General features: G+C 40.4%; 1 protein-coding gene across 2 annotated transcripts in view; it reads right to left on the reverse strand.

Moving 5' to 3' along the window:
- The window catches only part of arhgap36 (Rho GTPase activating protein 36), a 230,383-nt gene that overhangs the window by 180,182 nt on the left and 23,318 nt on the right, over nucleotides 1-26,883 (reverse strand). The window contains exon 1 of one of the 2 annotated variants that reach the window (XM_060832280.1): nucleotides 10,383-10,434. The exons of the other annotated variant lie outside the window; for it this stretch is intronic. Within the exon in view, the coding sequence (XP_060688263.1) occupies nucleotides 10,383-10,406 (24 nt within the window). The 5' untranslated portion in view covers nucleotides 10,407-10,434. Of the gene's footprint in view, nucleotides 1-10,382; nucleotides 10,435-26,883 lie in introns of those variants that run through there. 2 annotated transcript variants of the gene reach the window in all.

A 26,883-nucleotide genomic window follows, 5' to 3' on the forward strand; every position in this document is an offset into this window, starting at 1 on the left:
TTTGAAAAGCTGCAATAGTTATGGAAGATGTAAAGCAAGGAATAATGAGAAAGGTGCCCTTAACATGTTTATTTAATATGAAATCAAATAAAATCAGATTGCAAAACCTGTGAGACTTTAATTCATATGTATGGAATTTCTCAGTTTGATTTCTCACTTTTTAGTGAGGATATTAGATCCTGGCAGATTACTGGATCCAATTTGAAAGGTTTCATTTTTGAACTATATAAACACTGTGATTATAATTAAATTCTGAAGTTCATTCAAAACAAACATTCTGAGGGCAGGATTTCAAGGGCAAAATATTACAATCATCTGCTACAGGTCTGCAGATGGGAGGTGAGGTTAAATGTCACCAATGACTTCCACTACCTTTGGCCTCTCTGCAATTATGGGGAATGGTGTGTGGACAACGCCTCAGGCAACCTGCACAGCTTCAACATGGAGGCTGGTGGAAGGGACTTAGGGACAAATCACTCCAATCAGGCTTCAGGCTGGAAAGATGTTTGGCTCCTCTAGTCACCATCAACTCTTTTTTTGCCAGTATGAGGTTCCCCTGAAGTCACAGACAAAAAAAAGCGGAAACCACGGCACTGTCATTCCTTTTGTGAAAATATGATTAGCAAGAGTTGGAACATACTCTGTTCAAATGCTGGGGGTCACGGAATTACTTGCTCACCAGACATGAAGTTTTGAGGCATTTGCTGTCATCACCAGCTGCTTATTTTCTGCAATCTCTACAATTGATAGTGGAGTTTAGTTGGTGGCTACTTGGCTCTGGAGAGCCAGAAACAAGAGAGGCAACACAATTCCTGTCCACAGCAGATGCTCACCCTTATTCTGTCCCATAATCTGCTCCCCTTAGCAACTTCTCTATTAAGACCCCACTCCCAATTTGGACATCATTTCCCTCTCTCTGCCATGAAACACTGGAGACTAGGTTCCTGGGCTCTGGAATGTGGAACCTGGAATGGATTTTAGTCCCAGTTCTGACCATTGCTGCCACTGGACCTGTCAAGCAATCAGACACAACTAGCAAGCAATTGTGCAAATTTAAAAAGTTGAGTATTTCTGAAAGAAGACACATGCTGTTAAAAAATTTTCATCTTGTACTCATCAGCACAAATGCAAGAATATCAACTTTCAAAAGGAAACAACGATTCGCTATTTAACATGTGTATTTTGTTTTGTACTAGTTCTCTAGTTCTTCAATCTGCTGATGAGGCCCACAGCACCTCATGTACAGTCAGTTTTGAGGAATTAGATATGTTATTAATCGATCATACTTAACATGATGGCAGTATCATAGCAATATCCTCCATCAGATTCCATGTGGAAGTTATCCTTAATTAATCCTTTAAGTTGCAGACAACTCTTTGTGAGAAATGTTGAATTCCCCACCCAAAGTACGCAGAGAATCCCTGTTGCCCTTAATGTTTTCTCCAAGCAGTGTTCAATATGGAGGATTATTGAGCCATCAGCTGAGGAATGCAGAAAGTGATAATCAGGAGGAGGTTCCTTTGCCTCTGTTTGATATGAAATGGAGACTACATGAGGTGCGGAATCAACAGCTCACTCACCTGTTTTTTTCTTATCAAGCTTTAATAGCCATTTGTTCATCTGGATCATTGTTCAGTCCTACTCAGGCAGTTTTATTGTAGTAGGCTTTTGAAAAACAATTCCAGGTACTGGAAATTGTGCCAAATGTTTGTATTAGGATTCTAAAAATAAAGTTCATGCATCAATCTCCTTTTCACATCAGTTAAGGCATCATCCCCTTGTGCAGTAATTTGTTTCCTGTCATTTCTTATACTGTGTCCAGCAGATGTGAATGGCTTGACTGCTTCCCAGAGCCTCCGTTACATATTATTCTGCCTCTTCTTTAAACATTATACCTGCATTTCTCTGGCTGCTCAGCTCTATGTCTACCCCCACTGGCTGCAGGTGCTGTATCCTGAATGCTCCTTTCCACATGTCTCAGACCTTCCATGTCACTGGCTTGACCTGGCCTTTTAGATCCCTACCAATACCTGAAACCCTCTTCTTCTGAAAGGGTTCCTTGTCCAAGACTCCAATCCACTCTTTTCTGCTGACAGCTGGCAAGTAGATGGATCAACTGCTGGAGTTCTTACTTGGGAAGGTTGGGTCTGGAGGGCAAGCCACCATCATTCTTGGTGAACAACTTGAATTCTTGAAATAGCTTACCCGTTAGTGCCAGAGTTGCAATCATTAAGCAAAGGTAGGGTTAATGCAACATTGAAGCAACAGATAGTGGATTTTATGTGTTAACTAATTAATTCAGAAGCTAGATAAAGCGAAGAGCAGAAACAAGTCTGTGATTGACAGTGTTAACCTTTAAGATTTTTTTTTACTTCAGTTAAAAGCATGAAGCATTAATTCGCTAAACCAGAATTCTATTGAAGCTATAGCCAGCTGTCCAATGATAAACACTGACATTACTTTGGTTTATATGATGCTTTATATGCCAGACAGTGACATCTTTTGACAGTATGAAAGCATTGTCTCTCACACACTGCAAACCATGTGATGTTAAAATAGATCAACACATGCGTCACCTTGCTTTTCATGTACCATTGCTTGTCAAAATGATCAAATGACTAATAGATACTATCATAGTTATATTGTTTACTTGATGCTAGGTATTTACCATTGGCTCAGCATCACTATCCAATCCTGGAAAATGGACTTTGTGGCTGCTTTAATTTACCTGCCCAGCATTTAGTTGAATAGGGCACAGCATAGAAATCAGATATACTCCAGCCTATAGGCATATCTTCACTAGAACGTCGAACAGCAATTTCTGTACTGAAGCATTGGTTATTATCTTAGGATTATAGGATGACATAGCAGAGGAGAAGGATATTTAGGCCTGTCTCTACCAGTATTGTGGAAAAGTAAAATCAAATAATCGCATTTTACTCTCCTTCAAATTACCTTACAAATATTTAACTTGTTCCTTTTTGCAAGTTATTAGTGGATCTGCCTCCACCACTATTTCAAATAATATTTCCCAGATTGTAACAACTCTCTGTGCAAACGTTCTTTTGCCTCATGTCACTTCTGATTAGGTTGTCAATGAGTTAAATCTGTACCTTCTGGTTGTCAGTACTGTCAGTGGAAGCAATCACTCCCTAAATTCATGAATTTTGATGCACCCACGAAGTTTAGGTACATGCATAATAGTAATAGGTTAGACATCCCAGGATTTTGATCTCGTGACAGTCAAGAAATGGCAATATATTTCTAAGTCAGTTTGTGTGACTTGAAGAGGAAGTTACAGGTGGTGGTGCTCACATGCTTTTTCTGCTCGTCATTCTAGTCTGTAGTGGTCATGTCTTTGGAAGCAAGGAACTGTCTAAGGAACTTTGACAAATTTCTGCAATGCATTTTGTGGATGGTACATATTGACACTACTAGTCAGTCATGAAGGAGCGAACATTTGTTGATGTAGGCTGCTTACTTCTGGATGGTGTCAAGCTTCTGAGTATTATTGGAGCTGCAAATAAGGAGAATTCCATCATATAACTGACTTGAGCCTTATAGATGGTGGGGACTTCCAAGACAATCCTCTCCTGACTGTATGTCACTCAGGTGCCCCGTGTGATAGCCCTGTCTAGTTAGTGAAGAATCTGGGACATTGGAGTGATGTATTATTTAGTGACCTTGACCATGTCAAGATATTGCCTGACTAGTCTGTGGTGCAGCTTTCCCATTTTGGCTCTGGTTCTCAGCTGTCAGTGAGGAGGATTTTGCAGCATGTTTCTATTTGTCATTTTCAATGTATGGATCAAGACTAGGTGTTTTAATCTATTTTGTCTTTTCTGGAGTGGTTTAATTCATCTCATTGCCTTGTTAGAGCCATTTCAGAAGATAGTTAAATGTTAACCACATTGAGTGTGTCTCGAGCCCTATGTAGGCCAGACCAAATAAAGACAGTGGATTTTTTTCCCAAAAGTGACTAAATTAGTTTTTAATGATGGTTATTAAATTAGATCTTTATTCCAGGTGAATTTCATTGAAACACTACAAGCTGGTATGGTGGAATTTGACATATATCCAGGTCTCTGGATAACTTGTCCAGTAATGTTACAATGAAGCAAGTATCACCCTGTTGTGTTCCTTTTTCTCTCCATCTTTATGGTGAATGACATGTGGTTTAGAGGGAAAAGAGCTACCAATGACTGCAGATTGGACTTTCAATTGGGTTGTCTTCCTCAGACATCTTTTCCTTTCCCCCACCTAACATTTATAGTTTACCCCAATCCCCTCACTGCCATTGTTTCTACTGCAGTGTCCCACTCTCCATTCAAAGTGTTCCAAGCTCCTCAACCCAGGCAGTACTGCCACCTCTTCACTTCTTAAAAAAAAGTTGCATAAAAGTCCAGAACTTAGCATATGTATTTTGTCATTCTTGTCTTGCACTCATTTGGATAAATTCAAGAATGCTAAATTTCAAATGATGACAACAATATTTTATGATAGGAGTAAAGGGTCCGGACTGGTTGGCAAGTAAACTCTGATTGGCAAAAAGCTTTGCCGTTGAAAAGATGATGTGAAACTATAGGTTCCCAAGCTCCCGAGTAATTCAAAATGGTGCAAGGTTTGAAAATATTGCACTTGTTTGCAGAGAATAGGTCTTATTATATGATTCTGGAGTAGAATGGTGCTGGAAAAGCACAGCAGTTCAGGCAGCATCCAAGGACTGATGTGTTTTTCCAGCACCACTCTACTCCAGAATCTGGTTTCCAGCATCTGCAGTCATTGTTTTTACCTTATTATATGGATGTATGCCACTTTGAGCAGTGTGAGCCATGTGTGAGCTTAACTGATTATTTTTAATTGGTATGAATGTAACTATTACATACCCAGGCGTATTCAGCAAGTGCTGACATCATACCAGCACTGAAATTCATACATGTTGTTGATCTGTCCCATAGTTGGCAGATTGATGTTTGAACTGGTGACAGCAGCCTCCTCCTGAAAAATGACACTAGCATAGTGACTACATTGTAGCAACTGAAATGGCTTGCTTAACCCATTCTCCAAATTCCATGGTAACCACTAGCTTGTTGATGGTGTGGGAGTCTGTGATGATAATGTTATTAAATGTTAAAATGCTATGGTTAGATTATCTCTTGTTGTCAATGTTTATTGTTTGACATTTGTGCAGCATGAATTTTACTTGCCATTAGATATTGTCCAGTTCTTGCTGCATTTGGACACTGACTGCTTCAGTATCTGAGAAGTTGTAAATGGTGCTGCACGTTGTAAATTCAACCAACAAACATTCCCACTTCTGACCTTATGATGGAGGGAAGGTCATTATTGAAGCAGCTGAAGATGATTGAGCCTAGGACACCACCTTGAGGAACTCCTACAGATATATCCTGGAGCTGAGATGACTGACCTCTGACCGTTTGTGCCAGAAATGACTCCAATCAGTGGAGAATCTTCCCCTTTATTCCCAGTTAGTCCATTTTGGCTAGGGCTCCTTGATATCAAGTTTATTCAAATGTAAGAGCAGCCACTCTCCTCTAGAGTTTAGATCTTTTGTCCATGTTTGAATGAAGTCTAAAATGAAGTCAAGAGGTGAGTGGCCAGTGTCAGTGAGCAGGTCATTGCTAAGCAAATGTTACTCGATTTTTATTTTGATGATAACAAAATCCATTGTTCCATTTTTGCTCTAAACATTTCACGGAACTGTATTTCCTCATTCCTCATACCATTTTAGTAAATTTCTTCAGCACTATCTCCGAAGTCCGGATTTTTTTTTAAGCGTGGTTTTTGGACTCCTCCACCGGCAGAACACAACTACACGACGGCTGGAGGAGGAGCGCCTCATCTTCCGCCTGGGAACCCTCCAACCACAAGGTATGAATTCAGATAAACAAGGCCCCAAGGGATCCTTCCATATCCGCCACAAGTTCACCTGTACCTCCACACACATCATCTATTGCATCCGCTGCACCCGATGTGGCCTCCTCTATATTGGTGAGACAGGCCGCTTACTTGCGGAACGCTTCAGAGAACACCTCTGGGCCGCCCGAACCAACCAACCCAATCACCCCGTGGCTCAACACTTTAACTCCCCCTCCCACTCCACCGAGGACATGCAGGTCCTTGGACTCCTCCACCGGCAGAACACAACTACACGACGGCTGGAGGAGGAGCGCCTCATCTTCCGCCTGGGAACCCTCCAACCACAAGGTATGAATTCAGATTTCTCCAGCTTCCTCATTTCCCCTCCCCCCACCTTGTCTCAGTCGGTTCCCTCAACTCAGCACCGCCCTCCTAACCTGCAATCCTCTTCCTGACCTCTCCGCCCCCACCCCACTCCGGCCTATCACCCTCACCTTGACCTCCTTCCACCTATCCCACCTCCATCGCCCCTCCCCCTAGTCCCTCCTCCCTACCTTTTATCTCAGCCGGCTTGGCTCTCTCTCCCTTATTCCTGATGAAGGGCTTATGCTCGAAACGTCGAATTCTCTATTCCTGAGATGCTGCCTAACCTGCTGTGCTTTGACCAGCAACACATTTGCAGCTGTGATCTCCAGCATCTGCAGACCTCATTTTTTACTCCTAATATTAGAAACAATACACCAGCCAAGCTTCTCCCAGTGATTGATTAAAGCTTAATTTCACATCCTTGCTCAAGTATGTTCACCCTCTATCAAGCCAAAAGAAACCATCTGATTTTCTTTTTAAAATAACCTTTGTATTTTGTTCTGGCACCTTTACAACAAATATCAGTCTGACTGGCTTTTTTTTTGTCTGATGTATCTGCCATTCCTTTTTTCAAAAGAGTGCAACTTTTGGTTCCCCATCTTAACTATCCTTCCAGGTAGTGCATTCCAGGCACTCACCATCCTCTGGGTGAAAATGTTCTTCCTCAAATCTCTTCTAAACCTTCTGCCTTTTACTTGAACATTATGGCTTCTTGCTATTGACCTTTCAACTAAAGGGAACAGCTGCTTTCTATTCACCATGCCCCTCAATCTTATATACCTCGATCAGGACCTCACCCAAAGCTTTTCTGCTCCAAAGAAAATGACTCAATCAGCCTCTGTTAATAGCTGAAACATTCCATCCCAGGCAATATCCAAGCGAATCTCTTTGCAATCCCTTCAGCGTAATCTCATCCAGTTTCAAATGGCCTCTCTGCTCTTATAATCTATGCCACCACCAATAAAGGCAAGTGTCTTGTATGCCTTTGTAACTACCCTATTGACTTGTTCTACCACCTTCAGGGATCTGTGGACAAGCATCCAAAGATTCTGGAGTTTCCTTGTGCCTTGCTATTCTTTGAGTATTCCCTTCACTTTAATAAAAACAACAAAAATATTTAGCACACCAGCCATGACCTCCACTTCCGCTAAACAATATAAGTGTCTAATCTGACCTTCCGTTTTGCTGTCTATATTTTTACCATTTCTTTGCATGTGAAAGACTGTCAGGCATTCTTCATGTCAACTACAAATCTTGTTTCACATGCTCTTATTTCCTTTATTTTAGTTCTCCTATAAATAAGTTGTAAATAACTTTATTGAGCATTAATGAAGAGTACTTAGCACATACTTTACTCTTTTGTTATGAAACAAAATTCTCTTACTGTATCAAATAAGGACATATCATGTCAATTAATACTGAACACGAAATCAACTTTTAAAATATAGCTTCTTTAGGCAGTTATGCTAGAGTACACTATTTCCACCATCATTGCTGATTTCCACATATATTGGTGAACACCAATGAAATATAGATAATTGGGTTAAACATAAACAGGTATATTAATCACATTCACATTTCAGACATTCACACAAGAATTGAATAGAATGGCTTGACACTTTCCTGGGTTCAGCTAGTTATTCTAGACACTTTGAAAAATTGAGGAGGCAAGTTAAAATCTTAGGATTATGGTAATTACACAATGTATAGCAACAGCTTCATGAGCAATGCATATTTTTTGTGATAATTGTGGCCAGAATAATTCAAGAAATAAAGAATTCAAGAGCGAAACATGGATTGATAGATCATACATGTTAATTTTGTAATTTTGCTGCTGTGGAAGTGCAGTGATGGTAATGTGTTCAGTCAGGTGGACCTCTGAATAGGAGTTCCCTGACTGGGGCTGTTAACCTGGCTGACAGATATTAACAAGAGTGTACATACTGAGCTGGTTTTGAGAAAGCCAGAACAGTGTCAAGTACTATGCACGTATACGAAGAACAAAGAAAATTCCAGCACAGGAATAGGTCCTTTGGCCCTTCAGGCCTGCACCGATCCATATCCCCTATCTAAATCTTTCACCTATTTTCTAAGAATCTGTATCCCTTTTCCCCCTGCCCATTCATGTATCTTAAATGATGCTATCATGCCCACCTCTACCACCTTCATTGGCAACACATTCCAGGCACCCACCACCCTCTGTGTAAAGAACTTTCCATGTATATCTCCCTTAAACTTTTCCCCTCTCACATTGAACTTGTGACCCCTACTAATTGAGTTCCCCACTCTAGAAAGCAGCTTCTTGCTATCTTCCCTATTTATATCCCTCATGATTATGTAGACCTCAATCAGGTTCTTCCTCAACTTCAGTCTTTCTAATGAAAATAATCCTAATCTACTCAACCTCTCTTCATAGCTAGTGCCATCCATACCAGTCAACATCCTGGTGGACCTCCTCTGCACCCTCTCCAAAGCATCCACAACTTTCTGGTAATTTGGCGACCAGAACCATATGCGGTATTTCAATTGTGGCCGAATCGAAGTCTTATACAACGATATCATGACTGCCAACTCTTGTACTCAATACCCCATCTAATAAAGGAAAGCCTTCTTGAGCACTCTACTGAACTATGTTGCCACCTTCAGAGTACAATGGACCTGAACAAATAGGTCTCTCTGAACATCAATTTTTTCCACGGCCTTTTCATTTACTGTATAATTCACTCTTGAATTGGATCTTCCAAAATACATCACCTTGCATTTGTCTGGATTGAACTCCATCTGCCATTTCTCTGCCCAATTCTCCTATATTCTCTGACAGTCCCTTCATTATCTGCTACTCCACCAATCATAGTGTCATCTGCAAGCTTGGTAATCAGACCACTTATAGCTTCCTCCAGATCATTTATGTATATCACAAACAACAGTGGTTCTAACACAGGTCCCTATGGAACACGATAGGTCACAGTTCTCCGATTTGAGAAACTCTCTTCCACTGTTACTCTGTCTCCTGTTGCCCAGTCTAACTGAAGACCATGTGAATGACATCTACAGCCTTTCCCTCATCAACCAACTTTGTCACTTCCTCAAAAGGAATCTATTAAGCTGGTAAGACATGACCTTCCCAGCATGAAACCATTTGCCTATCACTGATAAGCTCATTTTCCTCCAAATGGGAATAGATCCTATCCCTCAGTATCATCTCCAGCAGCTTCCCTACCACTGCTGTCATGCTCGCCAGTCAATAATTACCTGGATTATCCCTACTACTCTTCTTAAACAGCAATTCTCCAGTCCTCCGAGACCTCACCTGTGTTCAAGGATGCTGCAAACATATCTGTTAAGAACCCAGCTATTTCCTCTCTTGCTTCCCTCAGTAGCCTGGGATAGATCCCATCCAGACCTGGACTTGTCCACTTTAATGCCTTTTAGAATACCCGACACTTCCTTCCTCCTTTTGTCAAAATGACCTAGAGTAATCAAAGATCAATCCTTAACTGCAACATCTGTCAAGTCCCTCTACTGGGTAAATACTGATTCAAAGTACTCATTAAGAATCGTACCCATTTTCTCTGACGGCATGCATAACTTTCCTCCCTTGTCCTCGAGTGCACCAACCCTTTCTCTAGTTACCCTCTTGCTTCTTCTTTATGAATAAAAGGCTTTGGGATTTTCCTTAACCCTGTTCGTGATTTCAAACTGTACTATAACCTGGTGTCATATAACTTCTGACTGAATATGCTTAGTGACTGATTAGATTAGTCACGGATTAGGTATACCACAATTTAAGTTTGAAATTAAAGTCCTCTGAAGTTATCATATCAAATAACCCTCCCCACCAGGGCGAGTAACTTTCCGCACTTTCATTTTTCAGGATTGAATTAGCTGACACACTAAACTTAGCAACATTTCAAAAGCTCTTTGAGACCATTTAAAAACCTGATGAAACTATTTTCCCGTATGAGATAGGATTTCTTTTTCCCTATCTAGAACTGGCCAAGTGATCAGTTTTCTTTCATTTTTCTTTTCGCTCAAAGCATACAGAAACTTGCTAGATTGTCAGCAGGAAAAACATTTTGCATTTGCCTTCCACTTCAACTTCATTCAACTGCAGGAGAATGTAAAATAAAACTTACCGGAACTGATTCACATGTCTTCATTGATTTCAAAAAAGAAGTTGGAAGTGAAAATCCCAGGTACATTGCAGCAGTAAATAGTTCAGGTAACTCACTGAAAAAGTTTCAATCCTAAAGGGACTGATAATACCTTGCCTGTGAGTTCGTCATACGGAAGCAAGGGTGTGAACTTATTTGATGCAATGTTCCAGCAATTTGTCTACTATCCTAATGTTCTTAGTCATTGTTCAGCCTCAACTTGTTTTATATAAAAGCTGGATTAAAGTGTCAAAAAAGAAACAGCATTGTGATGGTAATTTGAGACAGTTACTGGAAGCTTAAGTTTTAATGCAGTTTTAATAGTCTGCAAAAAAAATCAGCCATATTAAACAGTACGTGAATTACAAGACTGTTTCCGAACTGACCCAAAATAGAATTGTATTTTTCATGAAACAATGTGGTTTTTGTTCACCCTTTCATGTCTGAAATCAGAATATCAAGAGTAAACATGTTGTTTTTATTTGAAATTGCCACTTTTACCCAAACTTAACAGAAGCAGGCTAGGATTATGATACATAGGTGGAGTTTTGAGGTTTAGTATGCTGTTGGTTACTTTAATTATTAATGTCTAACCAGTAGAAGCTACTGGAATAATGTTCAAATATACACTTTTGGCATGGTGATTACGTTTTCTAAATTTCTGGATCACTCATTGAGAAATAAAGCAAGCTACAAAATTCCATGCCCTGTTACTTTTCACTTGAAAATTCATTGAGTTGATTTTCATGTCACGACCAGCCTGTAAATGGAACATTGCCAGCAGGAAGGTTGAGGCAGAAGGAAAATGTACCAATCTGGGAGTCTGAACTGATCCATTCCAGTTTTAAACAGTCAGTATGCCTGTCAGAAATAGGTGATGACCACTTTGTTATCACAACTAGAGGTCGACTAAAAATTGCCAGCATCAGCTGCCTCAACCTGTTCTTCAAACTACTCACAAACCATAGTTGCTACAGGTCAAGTAAGTGATGGACACTATATTATAGGGATTCTTATATGCTATTATTTAAGATTGAGACACATTTTTGATTGTTTTATGGCTATTGTATGATGGATTCTCAGCATACTTCACCTTGCTGAAAATGATATCTGGTATGTTTGCTGCTACCATCCTCCTTCCTGAGTGTATAGGCCTGCCTGGGATGGCATAGCAGAGAAAAAAACACATATTGTTTACCAAAAGGTGGCTTGTGTCTTAAATAGGATGTAGTTTATTGCTACTATTGCAATAGTATGCAAGCTACATTGGTGTGATAGACAATGGACTGAATTTCCCCAAAAATCAGCCAAGTGTTAATTTCAGGGACGCTCATGGAGGGGTTTCTTTTTGTGAGTTCTAGCAACTTTGCTTATGCCATTTTATGTTGCTCATCTCATTAACACTGCACTCTGCCTCCATGATGCCTATGTCCTGCTATCTTGCAAAATCTGACCAATGTTGGAACCTTCCAGTGTTCATACAACAAGCACCATATGTAATTCCCAACTGTGCACCATTTCAAACTCTCCCACCCTAGTCTGAAATCAGCACCTGGATCATTGTGGTATCCATGGTCTGGAAGTGTTTAAATTTGAACAAGAAGTCTCACTATCCTGTCTGTACTATTACATACAGTCTAAAACTGCCATAGGAGGAAGAGATGTGCAGAATATCTCTTTAATGGCAAGAAGTTGGAAAGTATACATCTATACTTCGGTGTCCTACTTGATAAGTTACCAAGGCTGACATGAAAATGTAGCAAATTATTCAGAAGGCTAATGGAATATCAGCTTTTACTTTACAAGTGGATTTTAGCAAACCAGTGATAAAGTATTTAATTTTAAGGCAGTTGTGTTAGACCACACCCAGAATAATGCTACTGTTTTGGTCCCCTTATCTCAGGAAAACTATTATTGCCATAGAGAGAGTGCAAAGGTTCATCAGATTTGTTCTCAAGATAGTGGGACTGTACTCTAAAGATAGATTTGGCAAACTGGGCCGATATTCTCTAGAGTTTATAAAATCTAAAGTGATCTCATTGATACTTAGAAAATACTTAGAAGGCAGGATACATGCAGGCAGAATGCTCCTCTGGGTTGAGAGTTGTGCATCGAGGGCTACAATTTTAAAATGAAGAGGTATACCACTTAGGTCTGAGATTGAGTATTTTTTTTAACTCGGAGGGTTGTGAATTTTGGGATTTCCTACCACAGAAGGCAGTGAGAGCTCAGGTCTTTTTAAACAAAAATTTCATTAAAGTGAGGGCATTGCAGGCTAGCCCAGCATTATTGCCCATCCCTATTTGCCTAGAGAGCACTGAAGAGTCAATGAGCTCTGCAGATGCTGGAGATCAGAGTCGAGAGTGTGTTGCTGGAAAAACACTGCAAGTCAGGCAGCATCCAAGGAGCAGGAGAATCGTCGTTTAGGGCATAAGCTCTTCATCAGTAATGAGGCTTGTGGGTCGGGTCTGAGAGTAAATGGGATGGGAATGGGATTGGGGGAGGGGAAGTAGCTAAGAAAGCGATAGGTGGATAAAGGTGAGGGAGAAAGTGACAGTTCGGTTGGGAGAGGGGGTGAGGAATGATGGACAGGTCCGAAGGGCAGTACTGGGTTGGAGGCTTGGAACTGGGATTAAGTTAAGAGCAGATGGGTTTTGCAACCATCAATAATGGTTTCATGGTCATCAATACATTCTTAATTCCACATTTATTTTCATTGAATTCGAATTCCACCACCCATCATGGCGGATTTCAAACCTGGGTCTCCCTAGGGCACTATCCGGGTCTCTGGATTAACAGTCTAGCAATAACAACACTAAGCCATTTCCTAACCCATAATTATTCAGTAAGTTTAAGATTGGTAAGTATTTGATTGCCAGTGGTACAGGTTAGATAAAAGCCATTGAAGAATAGGATCAGCAAATGATTGCATTGAATGATCACATGTTCCTACAGAAAAAAAGTGTTTGGAGAAAGGTAAGGATATGACAGTAATGAAGGGAAAAGTACTTACGTCCATTATTATCTAAAGTAGGTCAGTGTGGGAAATGCAGTAATTATGAAAGTAATGGGTATTGGCTTATACATTCACTTCCTGCCGTATGAATTCATCAGACATTTCACATGCCAATTCATTATGGGATTCTGCTTTATTTTCCAAAGGGAGTGTGTTAATATTTATGAACCTGGAGCACTTGGGTTTGAAGGAATTGTGATGGTTTTTTATGACTTTACTGCTTTCTCTGTACCTGTAATTAAAGGGGATGGGGGAGCTCCATAAAAGTCAATCATAACATTTATTGGGATTCAGTAAAGTACATTTAATTGGCAGTGGCAACACTTTTCCATCCTGTAAAACTATAATTGGTATTGTGGTGGTTAACTCTGTATTATGCATCGACTGGGTTATTCAAGATTCCCACACCTTGGCTTGGCTGCCTGAGTCTCATTTGCAGCAAGGGATTACAGTGGGCTGAGAACATGCAGAAATCTGTTGACCTCTATCTTCTCTCAGCCCTCTTCTCATCCAGCTTTTGTTTCTATTTACCTCTTCCACTATCCTTTTAGTCAGCAGTGTCAATGTCCGTCACTTTCATATCTCGCTTGCAGCTACTTGCAGTGTAGATATGGAACCTGGAGGTCAGCTCATTGGACATAAGGTCTTTGGCTATGCATCTATTATGATTCTAATGCATGTGCCTAAGCACTGAGTGTATGCTGATGGAATTGGAAATTGTGCTTGTCTTGATATCATGACATCTGGGGAGAGTCTTGGATATATTGTGTAAAAAGAAAGTTGGAGGGTCTGGAAGATCCTACTTGATGGATTAGCTCAAATGAGCTGATGGCTTTCCTCAGCCATATAATGGACATTTTAACTGGGGGAGGCTCTGGGATTGGTGAAGAACTGAGAGTGGGGCAGGACAAGCACAAAATCCACTCCCAGGTCTCAAGAAAAGCTCATTTACCTATCTTCAGAGTGGAATGACTAATGAATTCATCCAAAGAACTATTTACAGATCTTAGAGGGAGGTTGCTTTTCCTTCTTCCAGATTGCTGAAGAGCTGATTTTTTTTTTCCCCCTAAGATTAATTTCAAAATGTCCAGCCTCATTGACAACTTCCTGGTCAGTTTTTGTTGAGGCGGTCAGGGCAAGGAAGTAGGTTTTTTTCTCTGACATGGAAGAAAATTCCAAAAGCCAAGATAAATACAAGGACTAGTGACTGCTTGCTAAGCTTAAGAGTTTTGGTATTATCTCTCCTCAGACCTGAATTTAATGCAGTAACCACTTCAATGCCTAACAGAAGGGGTGACCATACTTCTTCACATCGTTATCATGCTAACAGATTTTCTCTTCTTCCCTTACATAAGAGTCTTCATCACCAACTCCAAGCAGACAAGAAGTGTGTGAATGTGTTTGGAATCGGAGGGATTGTGTTCTCTTATGATTCACTGCCAGCACTCTGTTCTGACTTTTCTCACTTCACTTTCCAGCAACATGCTTTCTACTGAACCATTCCCAGTTCTTTGTGCAGTTCCTTCTTCTGTATTAAAAACCCCATTCATGGATGCTTCAATTGGCACTCACTAATTCTCACCCCCTCCTTCCACAGGAGAAAATAGCATGCAATAGAAGAGGATTTCAGCTAAGGAAGGAGTATCCAGCATCCGGGTCCTCAACCAGATGAAGCGCAAGCACCAGAAAGCCATTACAGTTCAAGAGGGCTGCAAATTCAAGACAGTGAGGTGAACAGCCTACGAAGCAGGGTGACTATGTATTGCTGAAGGTCATGGCTCAGTTTGTAGCATTTTCATCTCAGTGAAAAATTCCACTCGAGAACTTTAGCAAAATTATCAAACAGTTTGTTCCATGAGATTGCTGCAATGTCAAAAAAAGCTGTTTTTTGAATGAAATTTTAAATGTGAGGCTACTTGGATGCATTTAGAATATCCCGTGACATTATTTCAAAGAAGTGCAAGAATTCTGTCTAGTATCCTGGCCAGTATTGATCCTTCAACCATGAGCAGTTTTCTGGGAATAAGCACACTGTTATTGTTGAGAGCTGTGGGATCTCCTTGGCTGACATTTTGGTACATTAGAATTGTGGCTACAGTTCAAAAGTACTTAATCAGTTGTAAAATGCTTTAAGAACTCCAGTAGAGATTAAAAAGCACTGTATGACTGCAAAGCTTTCCTTTATCCATCTGAAAATAATCACACATTAATCCAGCTTGACAATATCAAGCTACATTAAGAATGATGCCAGATGCTATTGTTACATCTACTGGCATCAGAATGATAGCTCCCTTTCATCATGATGTCAGAAGTGGGAATGCTCGTTGATGATTGTACAATGTTCAACACCATTCACGACCTCTCAGATATGGAAGCATGTGTCTATATGCAGGAAGACCTCCATTGTATTCAGACTTGGACTGATAATTTGTAACTTAAATTCTCGCTACCTTCGTATAACCGGAGCCCAGGGAAGTTTTCCCTAAGTAATTACAGTTCCAAAAAGGATACCCTAGATTGTTAAATTCCTGGGTGAAGAGTGATGAACTTGCTTCACTCATTTTTCCCTTCTTTGTTAACCTACACACTCAGTTGGCACAACAGGCTGAATGCAAACATGATTTCTTTCTCATTGTTCCTTCCTTCCAGACCGAATGTATTTATATTTTAAAAAGAACCAATTTAACCAGGCTTTGTTGAGGTAACAAAAGTGAAATTTTAGTTCCTGAACTCAAAAATAAATAATAATGTAACACACATAATACAGTGATCAGGAATTAGAAGGAAGTCCAAAAAGGTAAAAGTTAAACGATTTACAGGTCAATGTCTGGGACATTGAGACAGACAGCGACACACAGAGACAGTCAGACAGCTAACAATTTTGACTTGGTGCATATCCTTCAGAACTACTCTGAAGTTATATCTACCCATGACACAAAGCTAATGAAGAATAGAGAGAAATGAACAACACTTATTGAATGAGTAGTAACCTGTGGAAAATGCATCAAGTAAATGTTGCAAGATTCAAGGCATGTGTTAGGTCTTTCATCCGAAATAGAAGCAATCAGTCCTTGGCCATGACATTCAATGAGCGTTTCAATCAGCATCACCGATATTAAATGTATATAATGTATATACTCTACATACATTATAATGCTCTATATATGTACCACCAGCACTTTTCAACAAAATTATATTTGAAATGTTGCTCCTAGGAGAAATCCAACACTTTAAAGCTTAATACATTAAAACTTAGTGAATGGGGCTGCAAGTTGATAAATACCCTGGACCTGACGATCTACATCCTACAGTGTTGAAAGATGTGATTTACAAATAATGGATGTGCTGCTGGTTATCATACAGGTTTTATTAATTCTGGAACAATTCCAACAAGTTGGAAGACAATAACTGTAATATTGTACCACTACTTAAGAAAGGAGAAGACAGAAAACACATAACTACAGACTTACTAGCTGGAGATCAATTGGAAGTGTGTTTGATTCTATTAAAGAAAACGTCAAAACTGGACACTTATGGTAGGACTCAACAGTGTCAGCGTGGATTTATGAAAGGAAAATCTTGCTTGACAAACCTGTTAGAGGTTTTTGAGGATATAACAAGCATAATAAATTAACAGGAAAAGAGTGGATGTGATATAATTGGGTTTTCAGAGATTTAATACCAAACAAAATATTTCCAGGTTTGTTGATGACACAAAACTAGGTTGGAATGTGATTTTGAGGAAGTTGTATACAAGCTTCAAGGGATTTTGACAGGCTAGAAGAGTAAGCGAGAAAATTACAGAATAAAATGTGAAAAAAAAATTAGAAGTTATCCATTTTGGTAAGAGAAACAGTAATGCAGGCATAATAGCAAGAGCATGGTAAGGGTCCTTGTTTGTAACTCATGGAAAATTAATATGCAGGTGTTGCAAGGAATTAGGAAGGGAGATGGTATATTGGCCGAATTGCAAAGAGAACTTAAGGAATAAAAAAGGCTTGTATAGAGCTTTGGAGCGACTGTGTCCTGAGTATTGTGTTTTGATCTCCTTACCAAGGGATGGAAACATTTGTCAACATGAGAGAGCAAACGTTCATCAAACTGATCTGTGGGACTGTCCAATGAGAGTCTGAGGAGGCTGGGCTTGTATTCACTGGTGTTTAGAAAAATGGGTGGTTATCTCATTGAAGTATACAGGATTTGATAGGGGAGGTACAGTTTGTCTCCCATGGCTGGAAGATATGGAATATATTAATGGTGTTGTAATCTAGAATAAGGAGATAATTTCAGAATAAGAATAGTTCATTTAGGGCTGAGATTAGGAATTTCTTTGTTACTAGCAGTGAATCTTTGGAATTATCTACCACACTGTATCTTTGACATTTAGAAATATTTGATGTCTATCTTACAACTATCAATGGTTACGAGGATAGCACAGGAAAGTGGCAATAATATAACAGATCAATGGTGATATAATTAAATGGCGGAGGATGCTTAAGGAACTGATTGACCTGCTCCTGTACATATCAGCCACTTCCACTTCAAAGCAGATAGCACACAGAGGGTTGGGAATATACTCAAGGCAGGAACATATTGCCATCTTCAATGTTCTTGGTGTCTTGACATGTAATTAACATTATCACAACAAGATTCAGGAAATTTCATCTGGAATGGACAGGGCAATCAACTGACCTTATCCCCACGATTTTTGTTCATCTATTTTGTCCTGCAAAAGAGAGAGTAGGATGTCCGTCGGTGTGTTGTACTGTGTTTTTGTAATAATTTTGTGATAGTTGCATATTTGGAGGCATGTGAAGGCAGTGAACAGTAATTCTGAGGCTAATACCATTGAAAACATGTGCAAGGAGGAGGCAGAATATCTGAATGTAATGCCTGAGCATCAGGGGCTGTTGCTGTGCGAGTGATGTGGATCAGTGTTGGTTAGTTGAGTAGATACTGTTGATTAGTTGAATAGATCTTGTCAAGATGCGTTTGTTACCCATGATCACTCTTGTGACAATGCTGCCAGTTTCTTGGGCTGAGACTGTATACATTGACCTCCCTGAACACTTGTCACTGTCCCCTTCAGATGGCAAGCCTTCTAGTCCACCACTGACCCATGACCTCCCACTTCCTGTTGAATTCCATGAATCAAACTACTAGTGCCTAATTCATAAAGAAGAACCTTCTATCTGCGCTGCTGCTATATTGCAAATTATAAACAATTTGCATTCCTTTCAGTCAGAACAGATTTTTTTAAAGAGGGATAGACTCTGTATAGGAGGTGGAAATTGAATAGCTTCATAAACTGCTAGGACCTCCCTACTCCCCATTGAACACGTAACTAACCAGCTACAGCCATGTTTGGCTACATATTGTAATCGTGGAAATATGAGAGAAAGATGGCCAATCACAATCCCTGAATCCAAAAACTGGTCCAGACTAATTTCTAGGCCTTTATGTTTCTTATTAACAAGAAAGCCTCATCTTCAATTGATAAGATGCATTTCTAAAGCTCAGTTCTCCCAAGGCTTGGATTCCATTATCATTCATTCTGGAGGTAGGGACAATGTAAACTCAATTTTCTGCTAATTGAAAGCCAGATTAAAAACAAAATTAAATCACCTGTCCCTAAAATACATCTTGTTAAAAGACAGAATTTGTCATTATCATTAAAAGTGTTTTGTGAGATGAAATTGGAGATGTGGGAACTGTAAGTTTAAAAACAGAATTCACAGTTGATTCTGACAGGTTGGTCGTTGGAGGGGGGTGTTGCTGGCTGGCCAGCATTGACTGCCCATCCCTAGTTAGCCTTGAGAAGGTGGTGGTGAGCAGCCTTCTTGAACTGCTGTAGTCTACCTGCTGTGAGTTGACTCACAATGCCATTGGGGAGGGAATTCCAGGATTTTGACCCAGTCGCAGTGAAGGAATGGTGATATATTTCCAAGTCAGGAAAGTAAGTGGCTTGGAGGGGAACTTAACGAAGTGTTGTTCCCTTAGATCTGTTGTCTTTGTCCTTCCAGGTGGGAGTGGTGGTGGATTTGGAAGGTGCTGTCTGAGGATCTTTGGTGAATTTCTGCAGTGCATCTTGTAGATAGTACACACTGCTGTTACTGAGCATTGGAAGAGGGAGCAGATGCTTGTGGATCCAGTGCCAATCAAGTGGGCTGCTTTGTCCTGGATGGTGCCAAGATTCTTGAGTGTTGTTGGGGCTGCACTCATCCAGGCAAGTGGGGAGCAATCCACCACACTCCTGACTTGTGCCTTGCACATGGTGGGCAGATGGAAATGCAGACGGGGGAGTGTTTGGTGTTTGGTGAGGATGATCCTTTGAATGTGGAGGTTGATGGGATGAAAAGAGAGAATTGGGGAACATGATCACACTGTTTTCAGTACAGACACCAGCATCTGTTGTAATTTGCTCTTAATGCTGATAGCACCACAACCTGCCAATGATGGACGTTTTTAACCTTCAGCAGGGAATTAAACACCTGATGTGGTGTTACTTATATTAGTTACCATAGCATAAGAACCAGACATGAATCACAAACTGCTGAAAGATTCAATAGATGCTTATTTCAGCACTTGGCATCGAGAGGTATGTTATCATCACAGGCACTGACATGCCAGCGCTAGTACTGAGCAACTCATTTACAAACTAGTACACTTCTCTCAGTTGTAAGTGATTCCAGGAAAATAGAGTCTGAGTCAAGTCATATAAGGTGATACAGTGATTATATCACTAACATGTCTCATAAAAAAAATTGCAAAGTATGGACAATGGTCTGCCACAACCTTTCTCATGGAACTCTCCACTCTTCATCTCTATGCTCATTCATGTTATACTCAAGAGCCTGTTTTGGGAATTTCACAGCTGGAGAGGCAGAAGTGCTCACCACTGACAGCATGGAGCCGCCGGCATCATATTTAAAGCTTAGCCACACACAACTTCTGGCTCTGCAGGCCAGGAATTAGCCCTCACACTGTGGTGCTAAAGTGTCAACATTCACCTTGCTCAGAGGTAAGAAAAACTCACTTCTACTTTGTAACAGGGGGTGTTGGTGGATAGGTTGGTGGAAAGGTGAGTTGTCCTTTATTTACCTGACTTCAACAGCAGACCACTCTGGATGCAAATAGAACCTCACATCAGTACTGAAGTGGCTCCAGCATTGCCTAAAGTAGGTCAGTAATCTTCAAAATTCCACAAGGGAATGTTCCTTTATCTTCTCTCTGCTATTTCACACTTACAAGGGCCAGCACATCCGCTAGCTCTGCCACAACAAATGCATCTCATCAAGACTCGTGGGCAATGTTGTCAACGTAATTCACATCATGTCCATGTCATCCTCCAAAACTTCAAACCTGTTCTACCTTGTCAGTCACTGAGTTCACCTCACCATCTCTCCTGCTCATGTATCACCATTAATCACTCTTCCACCTACTTCCAAAATACACAAGCCTCCCTTTGTGTCACTGCAGGAAAGATTGGCCCCACCTCCTAGACTGATATCTCATCAGCAGCCCAACTGACCTACATGCAATCCCCATACCAGTTGCACTTGACCTGCAGAACTGACTGTGACCCAATCCCCAGACTTCAAGGCCAAGACTGACCACAGCAAACCTGCTGGACTAGAACAAGTCTCTTGACTGACTGTGGTAATGGCCATAACTGTCTGTAGTTCCCCTTTACCCCACTAGCTTTCTAATGTTACCATCATTTACTTGAAGCACATGCAATATGTGTAAACTGCTGGCACATAGGACAGGTATGACATTGATCCAGCACGGAGCTGCACAAAGACATATCCAGCCCCTTGAATGTTCAGTTGTCTCAACTGCCACAAGTGCCTGCTTCTCCACCTGTGTTAAAATGAAAAGCAAGTCAGAAAGGCTACCAGCCTGTAACAGAGTTCCAAAGACCTTATGTGCTAAGAAAACAATGTGCCCTTGGCTGGCAGCCTCCAAGTAATCAGTGACATGAATGAAGGCGCAAGCTAAGAGCCATCCAAAGCAAGAATCTACATGAGTGCCAAACCATCCTGTGCAGGTATGTGAGATGATGGCCATGAAAAATATTTGGTGAGCTGTAGCCACCATGCACTTGCTATTTTATCTGTTTGAAGTCTGAACCATATGGTTATTTGGTGATGGAGAGGACAATTGAAAGAGGCATATTGATAAGACAAGTTGGGGCTTTAATGAGAAGTGAATGCATGAAAATAAAGTAGTCACTGCTCAATGGCAAAATTCTAAAGTCACTGAAGGCCTGTTGGAGAAATCAGGAATGGTTTCACAATGTTGAGAACCTGATTTTTCGTTCTCACCAAATGTTCCCATCTTCCTTATCATTGCTCGTGCCACACACCAAGGAAAGGAAAGTTCTACCTCCAGCTTAACTTCAGTTTCTAAGGATCATGCACGAGCAACATAAATTGAGATCAGTTGATAACCTCAGAGGCCACAGTTGACCATTGTAGGTCTGGAAAGTTTTCTTGGTACATATCTCAAGCTGGGATCATTTGTTGAAGTGCAATCATTGTATTTTTGCTGTGCACGTAATCCATGAAATAATTGATGATGAAGTTAATGCAGGGAAAATATCGACTTTCACCTGGTCTACAGGAATCTCATGAGGAACGTTTTGTCAAAAGAGTTTAGAAGCAACTCTGCTTTGTACCTAACATGTTATGCCTGGCTTGGATGTTTGATGATGCAATTGACCACTCTGTACAGGATTTAACAAGTAGTTAAGCCAAAATAAAAAAGTGCTGAAAATGTGTTGCTGGTTAAAGCACAGCAGGACAGGCAGCATCCAAGGAATAGGAAATTTGACGTTTCGGGCATAAGCCCTTCATCAGGCTTATGCCCGAAACGTCGAATTTCCTATTCCTTGGATGCTGCCTAACCTGCTGTGCTTTAACCAGCAACACATTTTCAGCTGTGATCTCCAGCATCTGCAGACCTCATTTTTTACCCGAAAATAAAAAAGTGACCAAGATGGAAAAAGAATCCAATCTTGCTCATCCTTTATCTTAATTAACATCAACACAAAAATACAACAAATCCTTAGAGATATTGAAATCTATGCATGTAAGTTCTGAGGCCTTGTGTTTCAGCAAAACCTGCAGCTACAACAATTGTTTATACCATTAAATAGAGACTTAGTAAACAGTACAAGAGATACAGAGATAGAGATATACTTTGCAAAGTAACATGAAAAGATGATTATTGGAGCTAACGTTAAACAGTTAGAGCAGAGCAATAAATATTGACCTCACCAATCTTGCCACAAATTTCAAATGATTAATAAAAAATACTGCATTTCAATTGTTAAACAGAGTCTGCATAGCCATAAGCATTCAAAAACCAAGTTCAGTCAGACAGGATTTTGATGTTTACACCATCGTCTGTTGTACAAATGTATTGAGCAAGCACAGGATGTGCCCAACCCACCACCACTAAAGCACTTTTGTCAAGAGATTCTAGTTTATCAGTGCAGCAGCAACAAGAAGGCAAAGAGAAAAATAAAAATTGTTCCTTGTAGCCAATATTTACAATTGGCTCAGAACATGATGAAAAATAGAAGTGCAAACAATAATCGTGAAAGAAAAACTGGAGTGGACAGAAGTAAAAAGTTGGAGAAAGTAAGGTCTGTAAATGCTGAGATCAGAGTCGAGAGTGTGGTGCTGGAGAAGCACAGCAGGTCAGGCAGCATCCGAGGAGCAGGAGAATCGACATTTCGGGCATAAGCACTTCATCATAATTCCCAATAAGGGGCTTATGCCCAAAACGTCAATTCTCCTGCTCCTCAGATGCTGCCTTATCTGCTGTGTTTTTCCAGCACCACATCTCCAGAAATAAAAAGTTACCACATATCCCCTTTCCACCTCAAATTCTGCTTCTGTTCTTTTTTATCTGTTAATATCTTTAGCTGGAATGTTCCAACACATTCTCCAAATTGATTCCAAAGCGTCTCTTGTGATATTTCTCCAAATACAATGTTTTTGCAAACTACTATTAGTTACAAGGAAAATGAATGATGCAACTGGATTGAGAGCTGAATCCTAGACTGCTGGCTCCAGAGTACTACACTTTAATCTAAAGATGCAAGTTAAGCATGTGATGTAACAATAATTTGCTCCATCAAGCAGATTTTCCACTTGCCACACAGTCAATATGCAGATGTAGATCAGAGTTGTGCATAGGGACCTTTCAGAATTCCCACCACAAGGGACTACTTTGGAAATTGAATTTTCTGGTGTGCCATTCGACATGTGAAACCTTATGAAAGTTGTTATATAAATCAGAGACTTCAGACTATTCTTTTGAAATTAAATAAAATAGTTAATCAGGCAGAGTTAGACTATTAAATATATAGTTACTCAGGAGGTAGAATATCAAACAGACCCCATACTCACCTTACTCAACACCCAGACCCTTTACACTCCCAGACTCTGACCTGACATCACTCCCCCCAGACTCAATTCCCACAACTTATCCACCTCAGGACCTGATTCTTTTGCCTGGTGCCAGAAACCCATCTCTTGGAGCTGACAATGCTGCCCCAATCCCACCCCCTGCTGCTGTCAAATCCAATCCTCGTGGATCTTCTCTAGACCCACCACTCACCTCAATCCCCCTCCCCAATGCCACAGCAACCAGACCAATCCTCACTTTCTCCTTCCCGCCCATTGTTGGACTTGAACTGTTGAACCCGCCCCATCGTGATATCGCTGCGACCAGTTCTGACCATCCGTTCTCCATTGCTGTACTAACCCAATATGCCCCACTGTGATACCTGAACCACCAGATATGAAACCTACCCTCCCCACCCCATCACTGAACCCAATATCTTCATCCCACCATGACCTACAATTGCCTAAATACTTACCTGTCTTCTTGCCACCTTGCACCCTACTTCCACTTCAAGTGGTGCCCTACCAGTTAGACATTAACCCTTCTCCTACTGGCACTCTATCCATTTGGCACCCTTCTTACCTGGCACCTTACTTCCTACTCAGCTGGCATCCTGCTACCCCACTTTCTGATGTACTTACCCCTTGACAGTACCTTTAATTTGGATGTTATGACAGCTGATTGCTGTGAAGAAGGAGAGTGAATTGCCTTCCCCTGATGGTTCAATGCTACAAAAGAGCTGTCACACTTCTGAGTGAGACCTTAGCATAAGACACTTTCAAACATGTGGAGCTCCCTTCTTTTCTAAGAATAAATTATCTCGATGAGATTCCCGCTTAATGGAAAATCTGGTCCTATTTTGCACCATTAATACAGTGAAAATCTCAATGTACTGCCCAAAAGGAGTGGAATAAGTTGTGTATGTCAAATGTTAGTGGAGTTAAAAGGACTGACTGTGTGGAGTTTGCACGTTCTCCCCGTGTCTGCGTGGGTTTCCTCCGGGTGCTCCGGTTTCCTCCCACAGTCCAAAGATGTGCGGGTCAGGTGAATTGGCCAAGCTAAATTGCCCGTAGTGTTAGGTAAGGGGTAAATGTAGGGGTATGGGTGGGTTGCGCTTCGGCGGGTCGGTGTGGACTTGTTGGGCCGAAGGGCCTGTTTCCACACTGTAAGTCTAATCTAAGTCTAAAAATCTAAGAATTACATATTTGTGACAAACTTGTATATTATTGATCCATGGTATTCATCATTTGCCCTCCTTACATCTATAAGATAGAAACTCAATTGCCTTTTGGAACTTTAGATATAAAGTGATGCCTTCTATTTCCTTTCAGAAGGTTAAATAAACTGAGTAAATCTGATGCAAAAAGACGCATTATATCTGGTATACAAAAGAAATTGCCTTTTGCTGAACAACTTTCACTTGAGCATTGTTGTGTTCTTATATTCTTAAAAATTTACAAACTTACGATGAACTAAAAATGATTTCTCGTCAAGTTCCAATAATGAAAAAGGCAAATAAACCAATGAAGATATTTTCTTCGTTTTACTGATCATGTATAGAGTTGTATCTTTGATTTTATTTTCAGAATCCATTGAACACAATGCACCTTTGGGATTTGCTTCATTCAAGAGGGTTTCAACACACACCACAAATTCCAAGAAATAACTATGAATAACCATTGGTAAAGGCAAAGGTTACATTTCCATGAAATTATGCAACTTTCACGAAAACAAACCTACTTTGCATTTATAATAGCACTGATTCCTGGATTCATTTGAGGTGAATTTCGTAAACAAAGCTTTGGAAAATGATTGTAATTGTAAAGATTTAAACTGAACAATTCCCTCAATACCCTTACTGGAACAGACTGGATGTATTACTCATACTCATGTTCTATTGTGCACTGACATTTCACTTGACTGACAGCTAATTGTAACGTTAAAAAGCACAACATGGCTGTTAATAGAGGTACCACTGAGAAAGCTGTTTAAGCATTCAGGGCTTTGTGACAGTCACAGATAATATTTAACTATCTCCCTGAATAACTGACAGTGTTCAGGTCTTTCATTGACACCTTGCTGTAATCTTTATTATGTACTGGATTTAATGGAGAGATGATGGCTGGGTAGTATTATTGCTGGACTACTCCCAGATAATGTTTTGGGGACCTGGGTTTCAACCCTGACATAGCAGGGAGTGGAATTTGAATTCAATTTTTTTAAAACGGAATTAAGAGTCTAATGATGACCTTGAAACCATTGTTGATTGTTGGAAAAATTCATCTGGTTCACTTAGGGAAGGAAACTGCCATCCTTACCTGGTCCGGCCGACAGGTTACTCCAGACCCACAGCAATGTGATTGACTCAACTGCCTCCCTCGGCAATTAGGGATGGGCAATAAATGCTGCCTAGCCAATGATGCCCTGATCCATCAATGAACAAAGAAAAGAAATGCCTGAGCTTTTGTTATCACACGTTTGAACGCCTCTCACTTGTCAGACATCCTTTTACCTGCGAACAGTCAACTCCAATCAATGTTTAAAACTTGTCTCATATCATTAAAATTTGCTTTACTTCAATTAAAAACTAACTTATATAAAAAGCTTATCATTTTGAAACTAGTAGAATTATGATCACTAGACACAAAGCATTCACTTTCACCTCAGCGGCTGCCCTGCCTTATTGTCCAAAAGAAGATCATGCTTTGCTGCATCTCTAGTAGGAACATCCACATATTATAGAGTCATAGAATGGAAACGAACCCTTCAGTCAAATTCATCCATGACTTCGGATATCCTAAATTAATCTAGTCCCATTTGCTAGCATTTGGCACATAACACTCCTTCTATTCATATACACATCCAGATGCCTTTTAAATATTGTAATTGTATCAGCATCCATCACTTCTTCTGGCAGCTCATTCCAAAAGTGTACTACCTTCTGCATGAAAAGAATTGTCCCTTAGGTCCGTTTTAAATCTTTCCCATCCACTTTAACCTTATGCCCTCTAACTTTAGACTCCCCACCCTGAGGAAAAAACTTTCGCT

This window comes from Hemiscyllium ocellatum, chromosome 11 (assembly GCF_020745735.1).
Source record: "Hemiscyllium ocellatum isolate sHemOce1 chromosome 11, sHemOce1.pat.X.cur, whole genome shotgun sequence".
Classification (NCBI taxonomy): domain Eukaryota; kingdom Metazoa; phylum Chordata; class Chondrichthyes; order Orectolobiformes; family Hemiscylliidae; genus Hemiscyllium; species Hemiscyllium ocellatum.